The sequence below is a fragment of the Terrapene carolina genome, unplaced genomic scaffold, assembly GCF_002925995.2.
Source record: "Terrapene carolina triunguis isolate 2854851 unplaced genomic scaffold, T_m_triunguis-2.0 Scaffold85, whole genome shotgun sequence".
Taxonomy (NCBI): Eukaryota; Metazoa; Chordata; order Testudines; family Emydidae; genus Terrapene; species Terrapene triunguis.
In genome coordinates, this window is record NW_020664436.1 from 63384115 (window position 1) to 63408574 (window position 24460).

Sequence of the window (24460 nt, forward strand, 5' to 3'; positions counted from 1 at the left end):
ATGGAGGGGGAGGGCTTCCAACTCCCTAACAATCCAATCCCTCTCCCCACCCCAAAACCTGTTCCAAAACCTGTCCTTCTCTTACCCACACACAACCCTATCCAAGTTCACTCCCAGGCTCCTTCTCAGCAATTACTTCCCTCTCCCTCAGCTCCTCCATTACCCCGACTCCCCCAAACCTTTGCACTGCTTCTGAGGCATGCTGGAAATACATTTCTGTATTGTAGTTTAAATGAATTATTAGTCAAAGTTCTGTATTAATATGCCTAGTAAGCAAACTATTTGTCAAAAACATTTCCTGAATCTTTTTTTTTTTGGTCTGCATTGTTACAGACATACTTGTTGACAGGTATTTTGAAATAAATTACCAAAATAATTGAAGCCAGTGTGATTATATTGGGTTATTTTGACAAAATATACAGAATTTTGAAATATTGTGCGCAGAATTTTTATATTTTTTGGTGCAGAATTCCCCCAGGAGTAGCACATGCAAAATAAATACATCTAGTTCAGCAACGGCCAGCAACAGTGCAACTGCACCCATGAAAGCATCTGCATAAGCACTAGCACACCCTTGGTTCAGCTGTCTGCAACCACCATGTCAAAGCAGGCTTTCATGACAAAGTGATAGAAATGCCCAAGTTCTGTCTTCACCAGTAGCTTAGTGATTGTGCAACTGTACTGTTGCTGAAATATGACTTTTCTGGTGTCACACAGGTAGAGGAGTGATCTCTGAGGGATCCAGGATCTAAACTGTTTAAAATTTTATAGAATGCACCACAACCTAACCTTCTCATTACCTCTTAATGACCTCATATACATATTGAAAAGGAAGGGTAACCACTGAACACTACATTTGCTCACAACCAGACTCCATTACATCATTTGGCACTACAAAACTGGAGTCCTGCTGAGGGCTTGCTGTCCAGGGAGTTGGGATGACATCACTCATTTACAAAAAGGCAGCGTTTGGAAAACTCAAACAGCTGGTGCTGGACCTTCAGCTGGTGCAAACTCACCTACCTCCACTGACTTCGATGGAATGCCATTTACACCAGGTGAGGATCTGGCCCAGGGAGTCCAATATGTGAAAAAAAGTGTATACATTTGTAATGCATGATCTGCCCAATGACAGGCAACTTTTAGGAATTCAGCTCTACAATCTCAATGGTAGCCTGGCTCCAACCTCCTTCACAAAATCCGAGAGTGCTGATCTTATTTTTTTTTTATTAAAAATGTTCCTAACTAAAAAATGAAAATTAAGGCAAGTATAATATCATTAGAGAGAGCATCAGGTAAGTGATTAATGACCTCTAAATTAGTATAATTTCATGGATCCTCTTTTAAAAGGGGAAGCCTTTGCTTTGCAACATGCTGTGAAAGGAAAAATAAATTGCTTGTAATGTATTTTCTTTGAATTGTATCCACACATATTTGGCTGTATTCGGTTCTCAGGAAACATTTTAACCCACATGCTCCAACAGCTCCTCACAGCAATCACTTAGCTGCCAAAGCAAAGAACAGGCAGCAGCTTGGTGGAGGAGAAACAAAGGATCATTGTAGTGTATTGTTTTGTCAGACCAAACTGTTTACTTACTGATATATCAAAAGGAAGAAATAGGAACAGGAAGTCAAACAAGCTAGAAGGTACTTTTCCCCTTTTCTCGGACATTATTTACTGTAACCTCCCTCTTTGAGTAGTAAGGAGAAAGTGGCAAATGATCCTAAATTAGTTCCACGGCAGAAGCACAATAAATCACCAATTTTTACCAAGAGTCTAGCTGAAATAGTCTCTCAAACCAGTCTGAAGCTTATTTAGATAGACCCAATGTAGCACCATGACATTCACATTTTAGTTATCTGTTACAGGCCTAGCTTTGTTTTCCATTCCATCTCACAAACAGAGCTCAGTAGATGCTCCAGTTAGAACAACTCCTGATGGGCCATATATGAAGTCATCAAGGTAAACTTGGCCACCACTACCAAGTAGCTAAGAAAGACAGTCTACCACTTTTAAGTTCCCCATAAGGTAAAATAAAGACATGCTCTGTATTCCCAAGATTCCCTTGATGCTCTCCATGGATTATTTTAAAATTCAACAGTTTAAAAAATTCTCTCTATACCCATACACACAAAAGTCTCAATTCCTCCACAGTGACCTAAACAACATTGTTTTTGTCAGCTTGCCATGGACATCTGCAGAGCCTCCACCATGCCAAAAATCCCCTCTCCTGTGAAAAAGCCCTGGGATAGAGGTAAAAACTACAGTGATAAAGTTTTTATTTACTTAGATTTTCCCCTTCTAAAACTTAAAAAAAAAAGCAGTAATTTTTTTAAGGATTAAATTGTCCCACTTATAAGAAATTACATTTCTTTAAAGTGGAAAGGGAGTGGAGAACAGGGGATTAACTTTACATCTGGTGTTCAGATTTGCAGTTTTAAAAAGCCTTACGATTCATCTTATTTACACTAACTCATATTCAAATCTGAAGTCCTAACATTATAACCCATGGGATTTTGTACCCATAACAGATTTGGAGTGAATGACCCTTAGTCAAAAACTATAGGGACAGGAAGTGTCACTTCCACATACACATGCTAAGGACATTCTCTATTTGCAGGCATCCTCCTGCCCACTTAGAAAGGGGAGAATGCCGTCAGTGGCACTGTCTCCAGCTGACCAGCTTCATTTATGTATGGAAATCAAGAAGTGAAGCAATTCAGCTGACAGCAGAAGCCTGGCAGCTAGGGAAAAGTCAGTCAGCAGAGCCAGGAGCTGTCCATGCAGACAGCTTTTGCCCCGGTGAATCATTCCCCCGGAAGTGAGAGTTCTCACCCCAAGCCTCAGCTTGCTTTAAGGGACAACTTATAAACGACACTTCAAGGGGCACCTCCAAGTTTCCCTGCTCTTCTTCCAGGGGATGCTCACAGGTCTGCCTTTGCTCTTCAAAGTCACCATCTAGGCCAACGTCCTCTATAAAAGAAAAACACTAAGGGAAAAGTGGTTTTTTTAATTCATTGTCCCCAGGGCTAATAGTTACAGCCAAATTTATTATTAGAAAGATGCCCCTTTCAACACTGGTATTTGTCCTATACGTACTGCAGTCATGAGCTTGTGAGACAAAACTTGTGTGTCTGACATCAAGTGAATTCTCTTTTTAAAATCACTACAACAGAAGCAATTTCATTTTATTATAAAATTATTATTTTCCTGCTGAGAAAGCAGCTTTTATTAGCACTTTGACTTTACAAATACAACATAAACCTTGTTGTTATAACATAAATCAGACAGTTACAATGATTAAGACAAGGTCTTATCTGGTACTTCAGTCATATAGGCAACAACCTTATAACAAAAGGTGAATACGTGCCATTTTAAGTTAGTTGTGACAACAGAGAACACATTCCCTTTGTCAAAGCAAGTTACACAATCCCCTATGCAAGATCCCAAAGACATGCCTCACCAACTGACTCAGGATAAAACTAATGGAATCATGACAAGAGCAATAGCTGCCATTAGCCACCCCAGACACAAATTCCTGTTTCTCCTTTCCCTGGGTCAGCATATCTTGGAGCAGTCAGTCCTTTTCAGGCTAATTACAGTCATCCTTCGAGAGTAATAAATGCTTCCCTGCATACTGCAGTTTAAATGGAAAGCTGAATGGTTCATATGCAAAGATGGTCAAAGCTGTAAGGCAGGTTTCTGAATTGGAGCATTGTGGACAAACTGGAAACACCTTTCTTCAGTATTTGTACGATAGCTTTCGTGGCACCCTTTGTTGTGGGATCTTAAAAGAATATGAGACATTCCTTCTTATGGCTATCATGGCTATGTCTGGGAGCTATTGGATGTTGCAGACATTTTTAATTTAAAAAAATTAAAGTAGAGCATCAATGACTACTCCTACAGCATCAAAATCAACATTATAGTGCTTCATATGAAATGCACATTTCTTAAAGCTTTCACTTGCCCACTCTTTTCTGCTCTGATAGGAGATAGTATGAGAAACTTGAAGCCAAAAGGAATTTGCAAATGCTGTGAAAGGGGTAACAAATAGAATGGAATGTTTCATGCAACTTTCTCTGTGGTATTGCTACTGTGATTCCATAGATTTCCTTTTATTTTTTCTGAATTTATTGGCCATCGATGTTACCAACTGACCTCTTGCTTTCGTGTTACGGAACACGGCATATAGGAAAGTCTGAGAAGTTCTTGCTTCACTTTTCTTGAGTTTGGATACACCTCAGTTAAGTCATAATCCTTTATTTTATTTTTACAAGAAAACATAGGGACTTAATTTTCTGAAGTCACCAGGGGTCTGATTTTCACAGTGTGGGTGCTCAGCACTTTCTGAAAATCAGGGTCCTTTAAAGTGTCTTAAATTTTGTAACCAAAAACCTGTCCCACCCAAAATTACTAGTCACCTTTGAAAAATTAAGTAATAGATTTTTAAAGACAGAAGGGGCCATTATCATCATCTAGCCTCACCTTCTGCAAAACAGGCCATGAAACCTCACTCAGTGATTTCTGCATCAAGCTTCTAACATCTGGTTGGAGCTATAGCAGTGGTCTCCAACCTTTTTAAGCACAAGATCACTTTTTGAATTTAAGTGCAACACAGGATCTACCCCGCCCCTTCCCCGAGGTCCTGCCCCCCTCACTCCATCCCCCCACCCTCCATCGCTCGCTCTCCCCTATCCTCACTCACTTTCACCATGCTAGGGGCAGGGTGTTGGGGTGCGGGCTCTGGACTGGGGCCGAGGGGTTCAGAATGTCGGAGGAGGCTCCGGGCTGAGCCTGGGGCAGGGGTGCAGCGTGCAAGCTTTGGGAGGAAGTTTGGGTGCAGGAGGGAGTTCGGGGTGCAAGGGGTTTGGTGCTGGCTCCAGGAGGGGGGGGGACTAAGAGATGGGGCAGGGGTTTGGGGTGCAGGAGGCAGTTTGAGGTGCTGGCTCCAGGAGGGGGCTCAGGCCTGGGGCAGAGGGTTGGGGTGTGGGAGAGCTGCGGGCTCCCACTGGGCAGCGCTTACCTTATGCGGCTCCCGGGGGGCGGTGCAGCAGGGCTAAGGCAGACTCCTTGCCTGCCCCGTGACACTCCCGAAAGCTGCTGGCATGTCCCTGCAGGCCCTGGGGGAGGGAACATTGCTCCGCACACTGCCCCTCCCTGTAGGCACCGCCCCTGCAGCTTCCATTGGCCGCAGTTCCCCGTTCTTGGCCAATGGGAGCTGTGGGGGCAGTGCCTACAGGCAGGAGCAGTGCATGGAGACCCCGCCCCTCCACTATGCAGGGATGTGCTGGCCACTTCCGGGAGCTGCGTGGGGCCAGGGCACGCAGGGAGCCTGCCTTAGCCCTGCTGTGCCGCCAGACTTTTAGCGGCCGGAGACTACGATCGACTGGCAGAAGTTCCGCGAGCGGCCAGCCAATCGCGATCTACTGATTGGTGACCACTGAACTACAGGGTACCTTTTAGAAAAATATCCAGCCTGGTTTTAAAGAATTCAAGTGACAGAAAATTCACCTTGTGCCTAGGTAAACTGTTCCAATGGTTAATTATCCACACAGCTAAAACACTTGTACTTTATTTCTAGTCTGAATTTGTCTCCCACAATCCTGCCTGGAAATTAAAGTAAAATACCCTGGTGGAAAAAAATTCCAAAATCAGCACACCCACCCATACACTCACACTGGCCTTTTTAAGATGACATATAAACGTTGATCAGAAGTCTGAGCAGCAAGAAAGTCTTTGTAAGACAGACACCCATAATGGGAGAGGGGAAAAAAGAAAATGGCCAGTGGAAGTAGAGAGGGCAAATCAGAACTCGGAAGTATAACAAACTTTAATAAACACAGAACTGGTAGGTAAGGTCCTATGGAAAGAAAACCTAAGAGATAAAGGAGTTCAGGAGAGCTGACAGTTTCCCAAAGGGACAATACTAAAGGCACAACGGCAAAGCATCCTGATGCAAAGGAAAGATAGCAGAAGGCAAACATGGCTCCACCAGCAGCTCTTTAATGACCTGAAAATCAAAAAGGAATCCAACAAAAAGTTGAAACATGGACAGTTTGCTAAGGATGAATACAACAGAACAGTGCAAGCATGCAGAGACAAAATCAGAAAGGTTAAGGCACAAAATGAGTTACACTTGACAAGGGACATAAAGGGCAATAGGAAGAGGTTCTGTAAATACATTAGGAGCAAGAGAAAAGTGAAGGAAAATGCAGCAGGGAAGGAGAGCTAATAATTGATGACAGGTGTTTAATGCCTATTTTGTTTCAGTCTTCACTAAAAAGGGTAATTGCGACCAGATGCTTAAACAAAATTAACAACAAGGGGGAAGGAACACAATCCAGAATAGAGAAAAAACAGGTTAAAGAATATTCAGGTAAGTTAGATGTATTCAAGTCAGCAGGGCCTGATGAAATTCACCCGAGGGTACTCAAGGAAATAGGCGAAGCAAATCTTAAAACAGTTTGCAATTATCTTTGAGAATTCATGAAGGACAGGTGAAGTCCCAGAGGACTGGAGAAGGGCAAACATAGTACCTATCTTTAAAAAGGAGAATAAATAGTTCCTGGGGAATTATAGACAAGTCAGCCTAACTTCGATACCTTGAAAGATACTGTAACAAATTTTTAAACAATCAATAAGCACCTAGAAGATAAACAGAATAATTAATAGACAACATGGATTTGTCAAGAACAAATCATGCCAGATCAACAAATCTTGCCTAGTTTTCTTCTTTGACAGGGTTACTGGCATAGTGGATGGGAGGAGGCAGTAGACATAACATATCTTGATTTTAATAATGCTTTTGACACCAACCCACATGACATTCTCATAAGCAAACTAGGGAAACACAGTCTCGATCAGATCACTATAAGATGGGTGCACAACTGGTTGAAAGACCACACTCAGTTATCAATGGTTTGCTGTCAAACTGGGACAACACATGCAATGGGGTCCTGCTGGGACCTGTCCTGGTTCTGGTACTATTCAACACATTTTCATTAATAACCTGAATAATGGAGTGGACAGTATGCTTATAAAAATCTGAAAATTACACAATGCTGGGAAAGAGGTGCAAGCCCTTTTGAGGACCGGATTAGAATTCAGAAGGACCTTGACAAATTGGAGAACTGGTCTGAATTCAACAAGATAAAATTTAATAAAGATAAGTGAGGTACTTTTTTTTTTTTCCTTCCTAAATGCAATCACACAAAACTACAAAATGGAGCATTACTGGCTAGGTGGTAGTACAACAATGGGATGCAGTTGCAAAAAAGGCTAGTAAAATTCTGGGGTGTATTAATCGGAGTGTTGTAAGTAAGGGCTAGTTTACACTAGACACGCTACAGTGGCTCAGCTGCACCGATGCACCTGCGCCGCTGTAATGCGTCTGGTGAAGACGCTCTATGCCAACGGGAGACAGCTCTCCCACTGGCATTAATAAATCCACCTCCATGATAGGAGGTACCCTATGTCGGCGGGAGAAGCTCTCCCACTGATGTAGCACTATCCACACTGGCGCTTAGCTCAGGGTAACTTACAGTGCTGGGGGGTGTTACCTAGCAGCTCTGTGTTCTTGGGGAACCAGGGCACAGTACCCAGCCTGACTCACGAAAGACCTTCCCCCCCAGCCTCTGCTTGAATCAAAACCGATCAGAAGAAAGACTTACAAAAAGCAATGAAAAGGCGGTGGGAGACACACCTAAACCCCTGGAATAAGGATGACAGGATTAGGGAAACTCCTCTAGCCTCATTTACATCAAAGATGGAACAAGGAGGCATCTCCATTAGCATACAGAATGGAGAACAGAGATTCCAAGGCAAGAACCCGCATGGAACTTCCAACACAAAGGCCCTTTAACACCCTGTAACTTTAGCTTGGAAAACTGATTTGGTCTGAACATTCCCAGATTTACTGTGAAGGCAAAAAGAACACTTCTGCGTAGTCTGAAATACATTCATTTAAAGGACATTAAAAATTACCCTGACATGAAACGGTCTTCTCTGATGTTTGTCTCTCTAGTTAAGTCTTCCTGAAAAGTTGTGTGCTGGCTATATTTGAAGAAATTATGCAAAGTTATTTTTGTTGTTGTTGTAATAGATAGTTTGGGGCCCAATCCTGTTCCTACTGAATTCAATGGAAAGTGTTTTTGTTCGCTTGTTTGAAGTTTGTGCAAAGTTTTCTGATTTGACAAGTTGTGTCATGTGAGAGCATTCAATAAGAGCATAACTGTAACAAAGCTAGTCTTGAACCTAAGCCTTTACAGACTCAAGCTAGTGCTTACAACACCCACTAATTCTCAAATACCTACAAATGATGGTGTTATTTCCTTTTAGTATCTTTTCAATAGTTTATCACTTTTCAAAACTAATTGTACATGTTTATCTTCCATACAGAGGCAGTCTTATTCTCCTCCAATTACACAATATGTGGAAAAGTATGATTTTATTAAATTGCATATATTGCCTTAAAGGTGGCCATCTGTAAAACAAAATCCCTATCCTAAGAACATTACGAGTTAAACTGGGTGGGGAAAAAGTTCGTGTTGTGACCTAAAAGGGGAAGGGACAATCATAGAGTCATAGACTTTAAGGTCAGAAGGTACCATCATGATCATCTAGTCTGATCTCCTGCATATTGCAGGAGATCATGATTTAAAGACTTCAAGTTACAGAGGATCCACCATTTACACTAGTTTAAACCTGCAAGTGATCCATGCCCCATGCTGCAGAGGAAGGCAAAAAAATCCCCTGGGTCTCTGCTAATCTGACCTGGGGGGAAATTCCTTCCCGACCCCAAATATCATGACCAGTTAGACCCTGAGCATGTGAGCAAGATCCACCAGCCAGACACCTGGGAAAAAATTCTCTGTAGTAACTCAGAGCCCTCCCCATCTAGTGTCCCATCACCAGCCGTTGGAGATATTTGCTGCTATCAGTTGCAGATCAGCTACATGCCATTGTAGGCAGTCTCATCACACCATCCCCCCAATAAACCTATCAAGCTCTGTCTTGAAGCCAGTTAGGTTTTTTGCCCCCACTACTCCCCTTGGAAGGCTGCTCCAGAATTCCACTCCTCTGATGGTTAGAAAGCTGCATCTAATTTCAAACCTAAACTTGTTGATGGCCAGTTTATATCCATTTGTTCTTGTGTCAACATTGGTACTTAACTTAAATAATTCCTCTCCCTCCCTGGTATTTATCCCGCTGATGTATTTATAGAGAGCAATCATATCTCCCCTCAGGCTTCATTTGGTTAGGCTAAACAAGCCAAGCTCTTTGAGTCTCCTCTCGTAAGGTAGGTTTTCCATTCCTCCGATCATCTTAGTAGCCCTTCTCTGCACCTGTTCCAGTTTGAATTCATCTTTCTTAAACCTGGGAGACCACAATTGCACACAGTAGTCCAGATAAGGTCTCACCAGTGCCTTGTATAATGGTACTAACACTTCCCTGTCTCTATTGGAAATACCTTGCCTGATACATGCTAGGACTGCATTAACCTTTTTCACAGCCTCATCACATTGGCAGCTCATAGTCATCCCGTGAGCAACCAATACACCCAAGTCTTTCTCCTCCTTTGTCATTTCCAACTGATACATCTCCATTTTATAGCAAAAATTCTTGTTGTTAGTCCTTAAGTGCATGACCATACACATTGCACTACTAAATTTCATCCGATTTCTATTACTCCAGTTTACACGGTCATCCAGATAATCTTGTACGATATTCCGGTCCTCCTCCATATTGACACTACCGCCCAACTGTGTCTCATCCAGAAATTTTATTAGCACACTCCCACTTTTTGTGACAAGGTCAGTAATAAAAATGTTAAATAAGATTGGTCCCAAGACCGATCCCTCAGGAACTCCACTAATAACCTCCTTCCAGCCTGACAGTTCACCTTTCATTATGACCCGTTGTAGTCTCCCCTTTAACCAGTTCCTTATCCACCTTTCAATTCTCATATTAATCTCTACCTTGTCCAATTTAACTAATTATTTCCCATGTGGAACTGTATCAAATGCCTTACTAAAATGCAAGTATATTAGATCTACAATATTTCCTTTGTCTAAAAAAATCAGTTATCTTCTCAAAGAAGATCAGGTTGGTCTGGTATGATCTATCTTTTGTAAAACCATGTTGTATTTTATCCCAATTACTGTTCAAATTTATGTCCTTAACTACTTCCTCTTTCAAAATTTGTTCCAAGACCTTGCATACAATTGTCAAATAAACAGGCCTGTAGTTTCCCAGATCACCTTTCTTCTCCTTTAAATATAGGAACTATTAGCATTTTCTCTAGTCATATGGTACGACCCCAATGTTTACAGATTCATTAAAAATCCTTGCTATTGGGCTTGCAATATCATGTGCCAGTTCCTTTAATATTCTTGGATGGAGATTATCCAGGACGGCCCCCGATTTAGTCCCATTAAGCTGTTTGAGTTTGACTTCCACCTCGGATGTGGAGATTTCTACCTTCATATTCTCGTTCCCATTAGCCACCCTGCCACTACCTCTAAGCTCTTCATTAGCCTCATTAAAAACTGAGGCAAAGAATTTGTTTAGGTGGTGGGCCATGCCTCGATTATCTTTAATCTCCACCCCATCCTTAGTGGTTAGCAGTGCCACTTCTTCTTTCCTTGTTTTCTTCTTATTTATATGGCTATAGAACCCTTTACTATTGGCTTTAATTCCCTTTGCAAGGTCCAACTCTGCTTGGCTATTGGCATTTCTCAGTTTATCCCTACACTTTCTCAGGTTTTGAGAAAGCATCCGGGGAGATGGGACAACACTCTTGGTTACAATAATCTGAATAACCATGTTGAGTAGCTTCTTTGGTTCTTCTATGTTTTTGCTTTACAACACTATCTTGTCAGGCATAGGGATGACAATGGGGAATGCTGAAGTGGAGATTAATTGCATATTACTAGCTGCAAAAAAGTGAATTTTAAAGAAAAATCTGAAGAAGGAGTAAGTGAAGTCACTAGGTGCACAAGTTCAGGGAGGCCGTTGGAGGGATACAAAATGGCATGAAAAAAGATGTGGAACTGCAGGAGGAAGAAACAGCCAAAAGATGCATGAAGGTGAGTAGAATTGAAGTGAAGGGTGTAGGGCTGAATAGTACGAGACCAAAGCAGACTTGTAGGCAGTGTTGAAGCAAGAAGAAGCTGAAGATGAAGAACCTGAATGAGACATGGAAGAAGACAGAAAGCCTCTAGAGTGTATTAAAGAAGGGAGTCACAGGATCATATCAGCTGGTGAGGAAGATTATTTTTACTGAGACCAGGTGGGTGAGGTAATATTTTTTATTAGACCAACTTCTGTTGGTGAGAGACAAGCTTTTGCGCTACACAGAGATCTTCTTCAGGCCTGAGAAAGGTCCTGAGGCCAGGTCTACTCTACACACTTACTTCAGTATAACTACATCACTCAGGGGTGTGAAAAAGCCACTTGTTGTATATCGGAAGGACAGAACAGGTCGTGCTGGTGGGGGAGTGGCACTATATGTGAAAGAAAGCGTAGAATCAAATGAAGTAAAAATCATAAATGAACCAAACTGTACCATAGAATCTCTATGGATAGTAATTCCATGCTCTAATACTAAGAATATAGCAGTAGGGATATATTACCCAACGTCTGACCAGTATGGTGATAGTGACTGTGAAATGCTCCGGGAGATTAGAGAGGCTATAAAAATAAAAAACTAAATAATAACGGGGGATTTCAACTATCCCCATATTGGTTGGGTACATGTCACCTCAGGACGGGATGCAGACAAAGTTTCTTGATACCTTAAATGTCTGCTTCTTTGAACAGCTAGTCCTGGAACCCACAAGAGGAGAGACAATTCTTGATTTAGTCCTAAGTGGAGCACAGGATCTGGTCCAAGAGGCGAATATAGCTAAACCGCTTGGTAATAGTGACCATAATATAATTAAATTTAACATCCTTGTAGCGGGGAAAACACCACAGTGGCCAAACACTGTAGCATTTAATTTCAGAAAGGGGAACTACACAAAAATGAGGAAGTTAGTTAAACAGAAATTAGAAGGTACAGTGCCAAAAGTGAAATCCCTGCAAACTGCATGGAAACTTTTTAAAGACACCATAAAAGAGGCTCAACTTAAATGTATACCCCAAATTAAAAAACATAGTAAGAGAACCAAAAAACTGACACCATGGCTAAACAAAGTAAAAGAAGCAGTGAGAGACAAAAAAAGCATCCTTTAAAAAGTGGAAGTTAAATCCTAGTGACGAAAATAGAAAGGAGCATAAACTCTAGCAAATAAAGTGTAAACATATAATTAGGAAGGCCAAAAAAGAATTTGAAGAAAAGCTAGCCAAAGACTCAAAAAGTAATAGCAAACTTTTTTTTAAGTACATCAGAAGCAAGAAGCCTCCTAAACAACCAGTGGGCCCACTGGACGATCAAGATGCTAAAGGAGCACTCATGGACGATAAGACCATTGCAGAGAAACTAAATGAATTCTTTGCATCGGTCTTCATGGCTGAGGATGTGACGGAGATTCCCAAACCTAAGCCATTCTTTTTAGGTGACAAATCTGATGAACTGTTCCAGATTGAGGTGTCATTAGAGGTGGTTTTGGAACAAATTGATAAACTAAACAGTAATATGTCACCAGGACCAGATGGTATTCACCCAAGAGTTCTGAAGGAACTCAAACGTGAAATTGCAGAACTACTAACTGTGGTTTGTAACCTATCATTTAAATCAGCTTCTGTACCAATTGATTGGAGGATAACTAATGACATGCCAATTTTTTTAAATGGGCTCCAGAGATGATCCCCACAATTACAGGCTGATAAGCCTGACTTCAGTACTGGGCAAACTGGTTGAAACTATACAAAATTTTCAGACACATATATGAACATAATTTGTTGGGAAAGAGTCAACATATTTTTGTGAAAGGAAATCATACCTTACCAATCTACTAGAATTCTTTGAGGGGGTCAACAAGCATGTGGACAAGGGGGAGGGGGGGGGGGAAATCCAGTGGATATAGTGTACTTAGATTTTCAGAAAGCCTTTGACAAGGTCCCTCACCAAAGGCTCTTAAGCAAAGTAAGCTGTCACGGGATAAGAGGGAAGGTCCTCTCATGGATTGGTAACTGGTTAAAAGATAGGGAATAAATGGTCAGTTATCAGAATGGAGACAGGTAAATAGTGGTGTCCCCCAGGGGTCTGTACTGGGACCAGTCCTATTCAACATATTCATAAATGATCTGGAAAAGGGGGTAAATAGTGAGGTGGCAAAATTTGCAGATGATACAAAACTACTCAAGATAGTTAAGTCCCAAGCAGATTACGAAGAGCTACAAAAGGATCTCTCAAAACTGGGCGACTGGGCAATAAAATGGCAGATGAAATTCAATGTTGATGAATACAAAGTAATGCAGATTGGAAAACATAATCCTAACTATACATATAAAATGATGGGGTCTAAATTAGCTGTTACTACTCAAGAAAGAGATCTTGGAGTCATTGTGGATAGTTCTCTGAAAACATCCACTCAATGTGCAGCGGCAGTCAAAAAGCGAACAGAATGTTAGGAATCATTAAGAAAAGGATAGATAATAAGACAGAAAATATCATATTGCCTCTATATAAATCCATGGTATGTCCACATCTTGAATACTGCGTGCAGATGTGGTTGCCCCATCTCAAAAAAAAAAAGATATATTGGAATTGGAAACGGTTCAGAAAAGGGCAACAGAAATTATTGGGAGTATGGAACGGCTGTCATATGAGGAGAGATTAATAAGACTGGGACTTTTCAGCTTGGAAAAGAGATGACTAAGGGGGAATATGATAGAGGTCTATAAAATCATGACTGGTGTGGAGAAAGTAAATAAGAAAGTGTTATTTACTCCTCATAACACAAGAACTAGGGGCCACCAAATGAAATTAATAGGTATCAGGTTTAAAACAAACAAAAGGAAGTATTTTTTCACACCATGCACAGTCAACCTGTGGAACTCCTTGCCAGAGGATGTTGTGAAGGCCAAGACTATGACAAGATTCAAAAAGAACTAAACAAGTTCATGGAGGATAGATCTGTGATGTTGCACTCCATATGCTTTATGGAAATATGCTTATGAATATGACATAACTGGAATATGCTTTACGCTAAATACCCCTTGTATGGTGTCATTAGAAAGCTTGTAATTTACTAAGTGTGTTCGTCCTATTTGTTTGCATGTATTATTTCTATATCTGGAGTTAGGAAAATAAGATATAAATAATGTAAACATATTAAGTGGAGGCCATTAAGGGTGCTCCATAAACAATCAGTTGTAAATGGCCTCAGTTACTTGAAAGTAGTTACCTGTGTACGTGTGGGCCAGCCTAGGGGGAATGGAGACTAGGGGTCTTACAGTGACATGTGACCATGTCACCCGATAATGAAATCCATCTTATTTCTGCTACTTTTCCATTTAGAAGGAGGGGTGGGGACCCAGGGAGACAAAAGATTCTCGCCCTGTGCTAAAGCTATAAAAGGGGTTAGAGCAGGACAAAAGGGGCTGACAAAACCCCTTCTTACCACCTGAGATGTCTTCTGAATCTAACAAAGACTGTACTGGGGAAAGGACTGGGCCCAAACTAGGAAGGAGTCTAGTCTGTGAAAGAAGCTTATTAGACTATCTCTGAGGGTGAGATATTACCTGTAATCAATTTCTTAATGTATTAGGCTTAGACTTGCGTGTTTTTGCTTTATTTTGCTTGGTGACTTACTTTGTCTGTTATTACTTGAAACCACTTAAATACTACTTTTTACACTTAATAAAATCACTTTTGTTTCTTAATAAACCCAGAGTAAGTGATTAATACCTGGGGAAGCAAACAGCTCTGCATCTCTCTCTATCAGTGTTCTAGAGGGCGGACAATTTATGAATTTACCCTGTATAAGCTTTATACAGAGTAAAACAGATTTATTTGTGGTTTGGATCCCATTGGGGGCTGGGAGTCTGGATGCTAGAGACAGGTATCCTGCTGAGCAGTTTTTAGTTGAAGTCTGAAGCTCTGGGGGTGTGGCCCAGACCTGGATCTGTGTTTCAGCAGGCTAGCGTGTCTGTCTCAACAAGGCAGGATTCTGGAGTCCCAAGCTGGCAGGGAAAACGGGCTCAGAGGTAATTTCAGCACGTCAGGTGACACTCCCAAGAGGATCTCTGTGACGGAATCCATCACAAGGTCCATCAATGGCTATTAGCCAGAATGGGCAGGGATGGTCTCCCTAGCCTGTTTCCCAGAAGCTGGGAATGGGCAATAGGGGATGGATCACTTGATGATTACCTGTTCTGTTCATTCCCTCTGGGGCACCTGGCATTGGCCACTTTCAGAAAGCAGGATACTGGGCTACATGGACCTTTGGTTTGACCCAGCATGGCCATTCTTATGTTCTGTAGTGACCTTAACATCCCATGTAGACAGTGCTATGACGGTGGGAGAGCTTCTCCACCTCTCCATCTCACGGAGGTGGAGTAACTAAGCCGACAGGAGAGCTCTCTCCCATTGGCTTAGAGCGTCTTCATCAAAGCGCAACAGTGGTGCAGCTGCATCAGATGCAGCATTTGCAGTGTCCTGAGAGTGACTCATCTAAATACAAGATTGAACAGATAGTTTAGCTTTAGTAGTTAGCACGTATTCTAAGGGACCATTCAAAGTGAAGTGGCCCATTAACACTCCTGTAGTCACAGGACAAAAAGGGGAGTTAGTGTTAGTTTGCTGAGGCATTTTGTATAGAATTAAGGGAAGTCAGGTGAGAAGCAGGGTGGGATAAAGGAGATTGAAGTGGTAGTCAAGGTGGGAGATGGCTCTGATATGGGCCATGGGTTTTGCAGGGAGAATGGAGAGGAAGGATGGATGGATTTTGGAGCTACTGAACAGGAAGAAACTGATGAGAAGGCCGGGGGGAGGGGGGGGGGAGCCAGATACCTGTTTTTTTGTAAGGCCCTACCAATAAGGCTCAGCTCTCTCTCTACTCTCAGCTGCTGGAAAGGAGGATGGTGCCTGGATTAGTGCCAGAGTGCCCTTTCTAGACCTTGCTCCTGGGCTCCATTGTTTATATAAGCCTCTGATTTATAGCTCTCCAACCCTCTCTCTCTCTCTCCTCTGCATTTACCAGGTCTGGGGCCCATTGTGCTAGGTACTGTAGGACATAATAATGATGGTCCTTGCCTCAAAAAGTTTATTCACTGATGCCCATAGGTTCTACATAGGCCATGTCTATACTACAGGGACTACAGCAGCAAAGCTATGGTGCTGTAGCTGTGCCAGCAAAATACCATAGTGCAGCTGCAGCCTTCAGTGATGGAAGGTGTTTTTCCATCTCTGTAGGAACACCACCTTCCTGAGCAACAGTAGCTAGGTTGATTGAAATATTCTTCCATTGGCCTAGCTGCGTCTACACCGGCTATTATGTTAGCATAGCTATGGAGCTCAGGGATTTTTCACACACCCCAGGGCCACAGCTATGCCAACCTCAATTTTAAGTGATCAGACCATAGCTGCCTACAAACTCATGAACAACACAGACTGATATTCAGAAGTTGATCTTTGCATTCATTAGAGCTAGGAATTTTATTTTAAATATAAAATTGAATTCTACAAGAATAGATGGCTTAAATCCCACCAGTAATGAGGTAAAGTCCTGTTTCCTCTTCTCCCTCTTGTTCTCCCCCCCCCCCAACCTTTTCCAACAGTTAAGGTCCTTCCCCCCCCCCCCTTCTTCTTTTGTAAGTTCTAACAGGCAGGACTTCGCAAGAGCCCAGATGTGCATGGTGGAAAGAAAGAGAGTCAAATACAACACTAAGGGCTTGTCTACACTAGCACTTCACAGCGCTGCAACTTTCTCGCTCAGGGATGTGAAAAAACACCTCCCTGAGCACAGCAAGTTTCAGCGCTGTAAAGCGCCAGTATAGACAGTGCGCCAGCTACGCCCCTCATGGAGGTGTGTTTTTTAGAGCGCTGGGAGAGCTCTTTCCCAGAGCTCTGCCGCGACTACATAAGCCATGTTAAAGCGCTGCCGCGGCAGCGCGTTAGCATCGCCAGTGTAGACTAGCCCTAAGTTAGTAATTTTGGGCAACAGGCAAGATAGTTAAATCCTTAACTGTGAAAAGAGGGACCAGAGAAGAATTAAGGAGAAAGGTGAGAAGTTCAGGTTTGCCTCCTCTTGATCATGAATTTGAGCTGGTGAAAGTAAGTCCAGGAAGAGATACCAGAGAGTTGAAGATGTGAGGCTGAACAGATAGGAAGAGAAATGGATTTTGGAGTCAACAGCAGAGAAAAAGGCAACCACAACCATGAGATCACTGAGGGACAGAATATGTGGAAGTGCCTGTTGTTAAATCTCTAAATTCTTTATTATTCATACAGAGTCAGAGCTGCACTGTTTTTAGTGGGGCCAAACCCAGTTAAGCTTAAAAAGATGTTTTCCTTAATTAAAACCAGTTTCCAAACCACCTCACCTCTCCCACAGTTATTCAATGAGTAACAAAGATCCAAGTTTCAGAGACTTCCTCAGACAATATGAGGTTCTGTAATACATTCCAAATCAGAAAAAGGGTCACCACTTACTCCCTGCACATGGAGAGCTGGACCCAGATTTTAATGCCAATTGTTATTGCTAAATGACTCTCCCTTGGATTGTGTTTTACAAAAACCCTTTTTAAGTGTTTCTGACACCATAACACATTTTTGAGTCTCAAAACTGAGTAATAAGCCAAAGAGAAGGGATATGGGAGCTCCAAGAGGGAAATATACAGAATATATGTATGATGGGGTTAAGCATACTAAATAGAAAATAAAAGGTATACAAAGCTTGAGAATCAAAGGCCACTAGACTGATACAAAACTTCAGCTTCAAAAGGCTAACGAACGCGTATCAGAAATCCAGTTTCAGAAAAGATATGCATTTTCCATACATGGTCTTTCCACAAATAGGCTAAAGGCAAAGAAGTTTTTAGTATTACTGTTGGGATGCTAACCGTGACAATGTAAACCCACACACCATGTGTTTTTGACTCTGTAGCTAGACTGAAATAATAGCACTGGGTGAAGCATATACTTCCCCTATCTTAATGAGGTGCTATGGTTGCATTTTAATAATTATCACAAATTCCAACATTCATTATTTAACTGCTGGCTGTTAGTGAGTTTTCCTAAGAAAGATGGATGGTTACTCCTGTCATGTACTGATGTTCCATGGCAATAAGGTTGCAAGTTTTGAATATAACTATAGCTACTCTTTTGATTGTACAGGAAATTAAAATGTTAGCCACTTAAAAATTAGGACAAACAGGTGAGTATACCATCTGTAATAAAGTTGCTTGCACAGTCCCGTGGGGTTTCTACAGAACTTGTTCCAGGAAGAGTGAAGGCAGTTCTGTTTAATAAGCAAATACACAATTGAATCCATCTGTATATAAAGCTGTATAAACTGCAGCAATGCTATCAGCATTCATAGTGAATGAAAGTTAATAGCACTGAGACTGTCTTCTTCACAGAGATGGTCATTGCACAAGTACCTTTAAAATGTTCCTCCCTGCGCTTTATAATGTATATCCTCTATCATTATGTAAGATCGGAACCAGGAAAACAGTAACCTTTGTAGAAATTAACCCTGCATATTACCTACAACTTGTTGTGATCTTTCTTCCTTGTTTGTTTAGCTTTAGAACAGGGCTAATTAACCAAAGATTAACAAATCATCCGTACAGTTGCTGTAAGATTGGTTACCACTTTAATCCTGTGGATACTCAGACACACGGATAAACCAGGCATGGATTAACCAGGTCAAACTATATACAGCCCTGAGACCAACTAAGAAACCATAATTCATGGTTAGATTGGCAGAGTTAAGTTTCCCAGCTGCCAGAGATAAAGCAAATTGATAGAGTAAGGAGGATCAGACTCAAAGGAGGAAATCCCCTCCCGCAAAATGGCCAAGGGGCAGCATTAGCTAGTAGCCCCATTTTCTTAGCCTTGTCCTCGTGGAGTTCAATGTTGCCTTTTGCTCTGGCAAACCAGAGAAGGGATCACGTTAGGTCCCGATTCCGGGTTTCGGGTATGTATGGTTTGGGAGTTTTCGCAGTTAAGGCGCTGACGGGGCCCCATTCTCTAGCCTTAGATCAACTGCACTAGGTCCTGCTCCAGCTGAGAGGAGCTTGCAAAGTCTGCTGCCTTGCAACCCCCCACCCCCACGTGGGTTAGCAAGCCAGGGAGCAAAGGGGAAGCTACTAGGGAAGGGAGAGGGCACAGAAGGAAAAACCTCAGACAAACACCACACACACACACACACACACACACAACAAAACACCTGGGCGCAGAAGTCCCGGGGATCAGACTGGGACAAGCAAGAGCCTGAGCCTTGTGTGGCTGGGACAGGCCCCCTCCGAGCTGGCTCTGCTGCCCCCCCCGCAGGGTGCCCAAGTCTGATAGCAGTGCCCCCTGCTAGCTCCCCGGGGAGGAAGGGGGGAACTCACCCAGCTTCTCCGCCTGCAGCCACGGCGGGGCAGAGAGTCCGAGCAGCAGCGCCAGGAGCGCGGAGCGGGCAGCCCGCAGTCCCCCGCTGCAGCCCATGGCTCTGCCTCCTGAGGGGGAAGGGGGGGGACAACTTTCCCCACTCTTTGCTGCTGCTGCTCCTTCGCCGGGGGCTGCTCTGCTGCCGAGAGGCTCCTTCAGACCAGGCAGCCAGTGTCTGCGTGTGGGGTGGCGGGGCACCCGCCTGGCCCCGAGCCGAGGGGCGCTGTGCGAGCGAGGGGCTGCGGTGCGGCTGCTCCCTCCTGTCCCGCCGCCCGCGTCTCTCTCGAGGGCGGCAGCTCCGCATCTCTCCTCCCCCTGCCCAGGAGCTGGGGGTGGGGAAAAGAAACCAGAGGACGGGAAGCACTACCGTTCCCATTGGACCGGGCTGTGGGGCGGTCCCCAGCCTCGCCTCGCCTCTTCCCCCAGCAGAGGTGCAGGCCAGGGTCCAGCGGGGAAGGTGGGCGGGATACAAGTGTCTCTCTCTCGGCTGGCTGAGTTGCAGCTGCGGGTCCTTCCTATCGCTTGTGGCTGTGCCCAGCTTGCATCCCCGCTCATTGCACGGGACAGTGCAGCTGCATGGCCATGCTGCACTGTGACCTTTCTGCTACCGCAAGTGCAGAATTCAAGGGGTTTAGTTTGCAGGGGTTCAGACAAACTTTTGCCCTCAATTTGGATCAGCCTGGGTTCGCGCTTTCAGGGTTTCTCTCTGGCTCTGTGAGTCTGAATCAACCTGAAAATTCAGATGAAACCATGTTTTGCCTGGTTTTGTGTAGTAATCGCGCAAAGCCACTGAAGACGGGTTTGAAATATCACCACCTCCAAATGTCCAAAACATCAGAAGGCCTGCTCTCCTAAAATCATGAGATTAGTCTAAATATTATAAACATACATACACACACATTTTGGTTTTTCTTGTTTGCCTTCTGTTTTTTGAGCCTTTCTGGTGCACATGAGTCACATGCTCAAGCTTTCCTCTGCAACTGTGGGGGCTAAAATTAAAGCTGTTCAGAAATGAAAGCTGACATTGTCACATCTCCACTTGTCTCATGGAGCTTGGGCTTTAAGTACAACATCAAATATTGCAAGAGTTGCAATAAAATCATGAGTGGACAAAACTGAGATTGTGTAACCCTTACTCTTACTTCAACGGGACTGATTGTGAGTAATATAGTCCTGAGTTAGCCTGGATTTTCTACTAGAAAACATAAATTGACTCAAGTTCACCAACAGATTCACAAACCTGGCCTTGAATTTCTAGTTTCTAAACCTGAAACCAAGCCCTTGTCTTCACTAAGCAAAATGGTGTATTTTTAACTCATATTAGCTAACATGTTGAAATCCTAGACTGAGGTTTTCACATACACACCCCTCCCCTCGCTCCAGCTTCTTTGTCATATAAAAAAGCCAGAGCAGCATAAGGGTATGTCTACACTGCAGCTGGGAGCAAGCCACCCAGCCCAGGTAGGCAGACTCCCTCTAACTTGGCTTGAGCTACTACTCTAAAAATAAAAGTATGGACAAAGCAGCTCCAGCAGAGACAGGCTAGCCAGCCAAGCTCAGACCAGGAATCAAAGAAGAAGAACAGCTAGTAAGGTTATATTAGACATTATTATTAGTGTCCTGGAACAGCTATGTGGACCATGAAAACCAATCCAATATGCAAATATGTATTATAAATTATATTGATTTGTATTATATCAGTTCAGTTCTAGAAAACTGCTTTTAAAAATAAGGTGAGATTGGTCTTAACATTTAATTATCTTTGTTTAGAATCCTAGTGGTTAGAGATGAAAAAGACCTGCTAAATCATTGAGTTCAGACCAGGATACAGTCCACCAAAGGAGGTATTAAAATGTCACTCCTTGTCCTTAGTTAGAACACCCTGCTGTCCAATGGAAGTCTTTTGTTTCCATGCCATATCTAGACAGTGCCAAAATAAACTGGGTCCTGAGATCCCTGTGCTTTCTAGTAGGCACCTGTAAACCAAAAATGTGATATGGTATTTACATTACAACACAGACTTTGTCACTAATGTTGTCAGCAGAGCCTGTACTTTTTGATTAGTTGTGACAAAGTGAAACAGGAGGCTAGGAAGGGTTCCAGGATTCCTGTGTATCACATGGCTGTGCGGAATATATAAGGAAGAGGAAGCTGGGGAAGAGGATACAGGGAAAGAGTGTGTTCTCTTTTCTGCTGGGTGGTGGAGGCAGCAAGGTGGTAGGGTCTGGGGGTTGTAGCCAATAGTAGAGTTTACTTTGTGTTCTTTATGTCTTTTGTATTCCAACAGTAAGTCGTGCTTTGCTGAAGAAAAGGCCTTAAAAGGACTTGGGTGTGGTATCTGCTTCCCTTCCTGGGCTGGTGAAACAGCCCACTAGCTTACAGCAGTGTTAGGCTGGAAAGAAAGGACACTCTGCAAGGGCAGGTGAACAGCCTTTTCCTTCTCATGCTGCATGGGCCTCAATTGGAGCTGCTTATATCCTGTATTCTCTGTGTCAAACTGGACCTAAACTCTGCAGCAGGTTCCCCAGATTCTATAATGCTTCAGAGGAAATTTTGGAAATTCTGCAGCTAGTTCAGATAAATGTTAAATATAGGGGTTTTTTAATTTACTTAAATAGGAAAATGAATAATACAATCGTTGCAGTAGCTTCTGTGTTGTTTATTTTGATATTAAATGCAGTTTACTTTAGCTTGCCTCCATGTTGTCAGTTTTCAATATGCGTAGGGTGTCGTTATTAGCTCCCAGTGTTAACTCATTAAGATGAACAGAGCAGTCTGTGCCATGCAGAGCTATTGTTTCAGGGTATCTACAAACTCACGGATGCATCACTGCATTGGTTCACACATGGTTCACGTTTTCAAGTGTTTCTTCTTAAGCAGGAGGCTAAAACATAACTTTTTAACAACAAAAGATGAGATTTTGGGACACAATTCTGGAGCAAGCGTTGAATTCTGCAACTTCAGAATTGTGGACTATAGGGGGCATACTTGTATCTTATAAGTGAGAGAGCTAGGTCACTGCAGGGGTTGTCAGAGCACAGGGATTTTCTATGGTAGTTTGCACCATGTGTTTAAATCTGCTGAATTTGATCCTGTGGCATTTTCATAGATTCATAGATTCTAGGACTGGAAGGGACCTCGAGAGGTCATCGAGTCCAGTCCCCTGCCCTCATGACAGGACCAAATACTGTCTAGACCACCCCTGATAGACATTTATCTAACCTACTCTTAAATATTTCCAGAGATGGAGATTCCACAACTTCCCTAGGCAGTTTATTCCAGTGTTTAACCACCCTGACAGTTAGGAACTTTTTCCTAATGTCCAACATAAACCTCCCTTGCTGCAGTTTAAGCCCATTGCTTCTTGTTCTATCCTTAGAGGCTAAGATGAACAAGTTTTCTCCCTCCTCCTTATGACACCCTTTTAGATACCTGAAAAACTATCATGTCCCCTCTCGGTCTTCTGTTTTCCAAACTAAACAAATCCAATTCTTTCAGCCTTCCTTCATAGGTCATGTTCTCTAGACCTTTAATCATTCTTGTTGTTCTTCTCTGGACCCTCTCCAATTTCTCCACATCTTTCTTGAAATGCGGTGCCCAGAACTGGACACAATACTCCAGTTGAGGCCTAACCAACGCAGAGTAGAGTGGAAGAATGACTTCTTGTCTTGCTCACAACACACCTGTTAATGCATCCCAGAATCATGTTTGCTTTTTTTGCAACAGCATCACACAGTTGACTCATATTTAGCTTGTGGTCCACTATAACCCCTAGATCCCTTTCTGCCGTACTTCTTCCTACACAGTCTCTTCCCATTCTGTATGTGTGAAACTGATTGTTCCTTCCTAAGTAGAGCACTTCGCATTTGTCTTTATTAAACTTCATCCTGTTTACCTCAGACCAATTTTCCAATTTGTCCAGATCATTTTGAATTATGACCCTATCTTCCAAAGCAGTTGCAATCCCTCCCAGTTTGGTATCATCTGCAAACTTAATAAGCGTACTTTGTATGCCAATATCTAAGTCGTTGATGAAGATATTGAACAGAGCCGGTCCTAAAACAGACCCCTGCGGAACCCCACTTGTTATACCTTTCCAGCAGGATTGGGAACCATTAATCACTACTCTCTGAGTATGGTTATCCAGCCAGTGCACCCACCTTATAGTAGCCCCATTTAAGTTGTATTTGCCTAGTTTATTGATAAGAATATCATGCGAGACCGTATCAAATGCCTTACTAAAGTCCAGGTATACCACATCCACCGCTTCTCCCTTATCCACAAGACTCGTTATCCTAGCAAAGAAAGCTATCAGATTGGTTTGACATGATTTGTTCTTTACAAATTTTGACTTCATTAAAGATTTAAGTTTTTTTTCCAGGTGTGTGGATATAATTCAGACTTGTCTCCTACTGATGACTCACTCAGCTCCACTTGTAGCTTACTTTTAGTATGTACATGAGGCCTTCCATTGCAGTTGCTTCTACCAAATAGCACTCAGGATTATTTTTGTGGCCCTGTTAACAGGTATTAATCATTTTCCAGGTCTTACAATGCAACTCCAAATTATTCAGACCTGTAAACTTATATATAAATGCTATTATTGCATCAGAATCCTCTACAGTTAGATTCACTTCAGTGGCTGATTTAGCGTAAAATGATTTACATAATTAAGACTCATGTATATTAAGTATAAAGTAAAGCCAGCTTCCTGTTAACAATAAAGATGTTGCTCCATTAACACTTGGCTTCAGGATAATGTCAACTCAAAGCATTTAGGGAAATTTGTTTGTTCTCTTGGCACAGTGGTGACAGAGAATCAATTTAGGTGGAGGGTAGTGTTATGTTACACTTTTACATGACATCGCTTTCCATATGAATAGTTATATATGCAGTTGCCCTTCTGACGC

At 42.6% G+C, this 24460-nt stretch overlaps 1 protein-coding gene across 1 annotated transcript in view; it reads right to left on the minus strand.

The window, feature by feature from the left end:
• The window catches only part of DCBLD1 (discoidin, CUB and LCCL domain containing 1), a 74898-nt gene extending 55159 nt beyond the window's left edge, over nt 1–19739 (minus strand). The window contains exon 1 of the mRNA XM_026649560.2: nt 19511–19739. Coding sequence (XP_026505345.1) covers nt 19511–19607 — 97 coding nt within the window. The 5' untranslated portion in view covers nt 19608–19739. The remainder of the gene's footprint in view (nt 1–19510) is intronic.
• Between the last annotated feature and the right edge of the window lie 4721 nt (nt 19740–24460).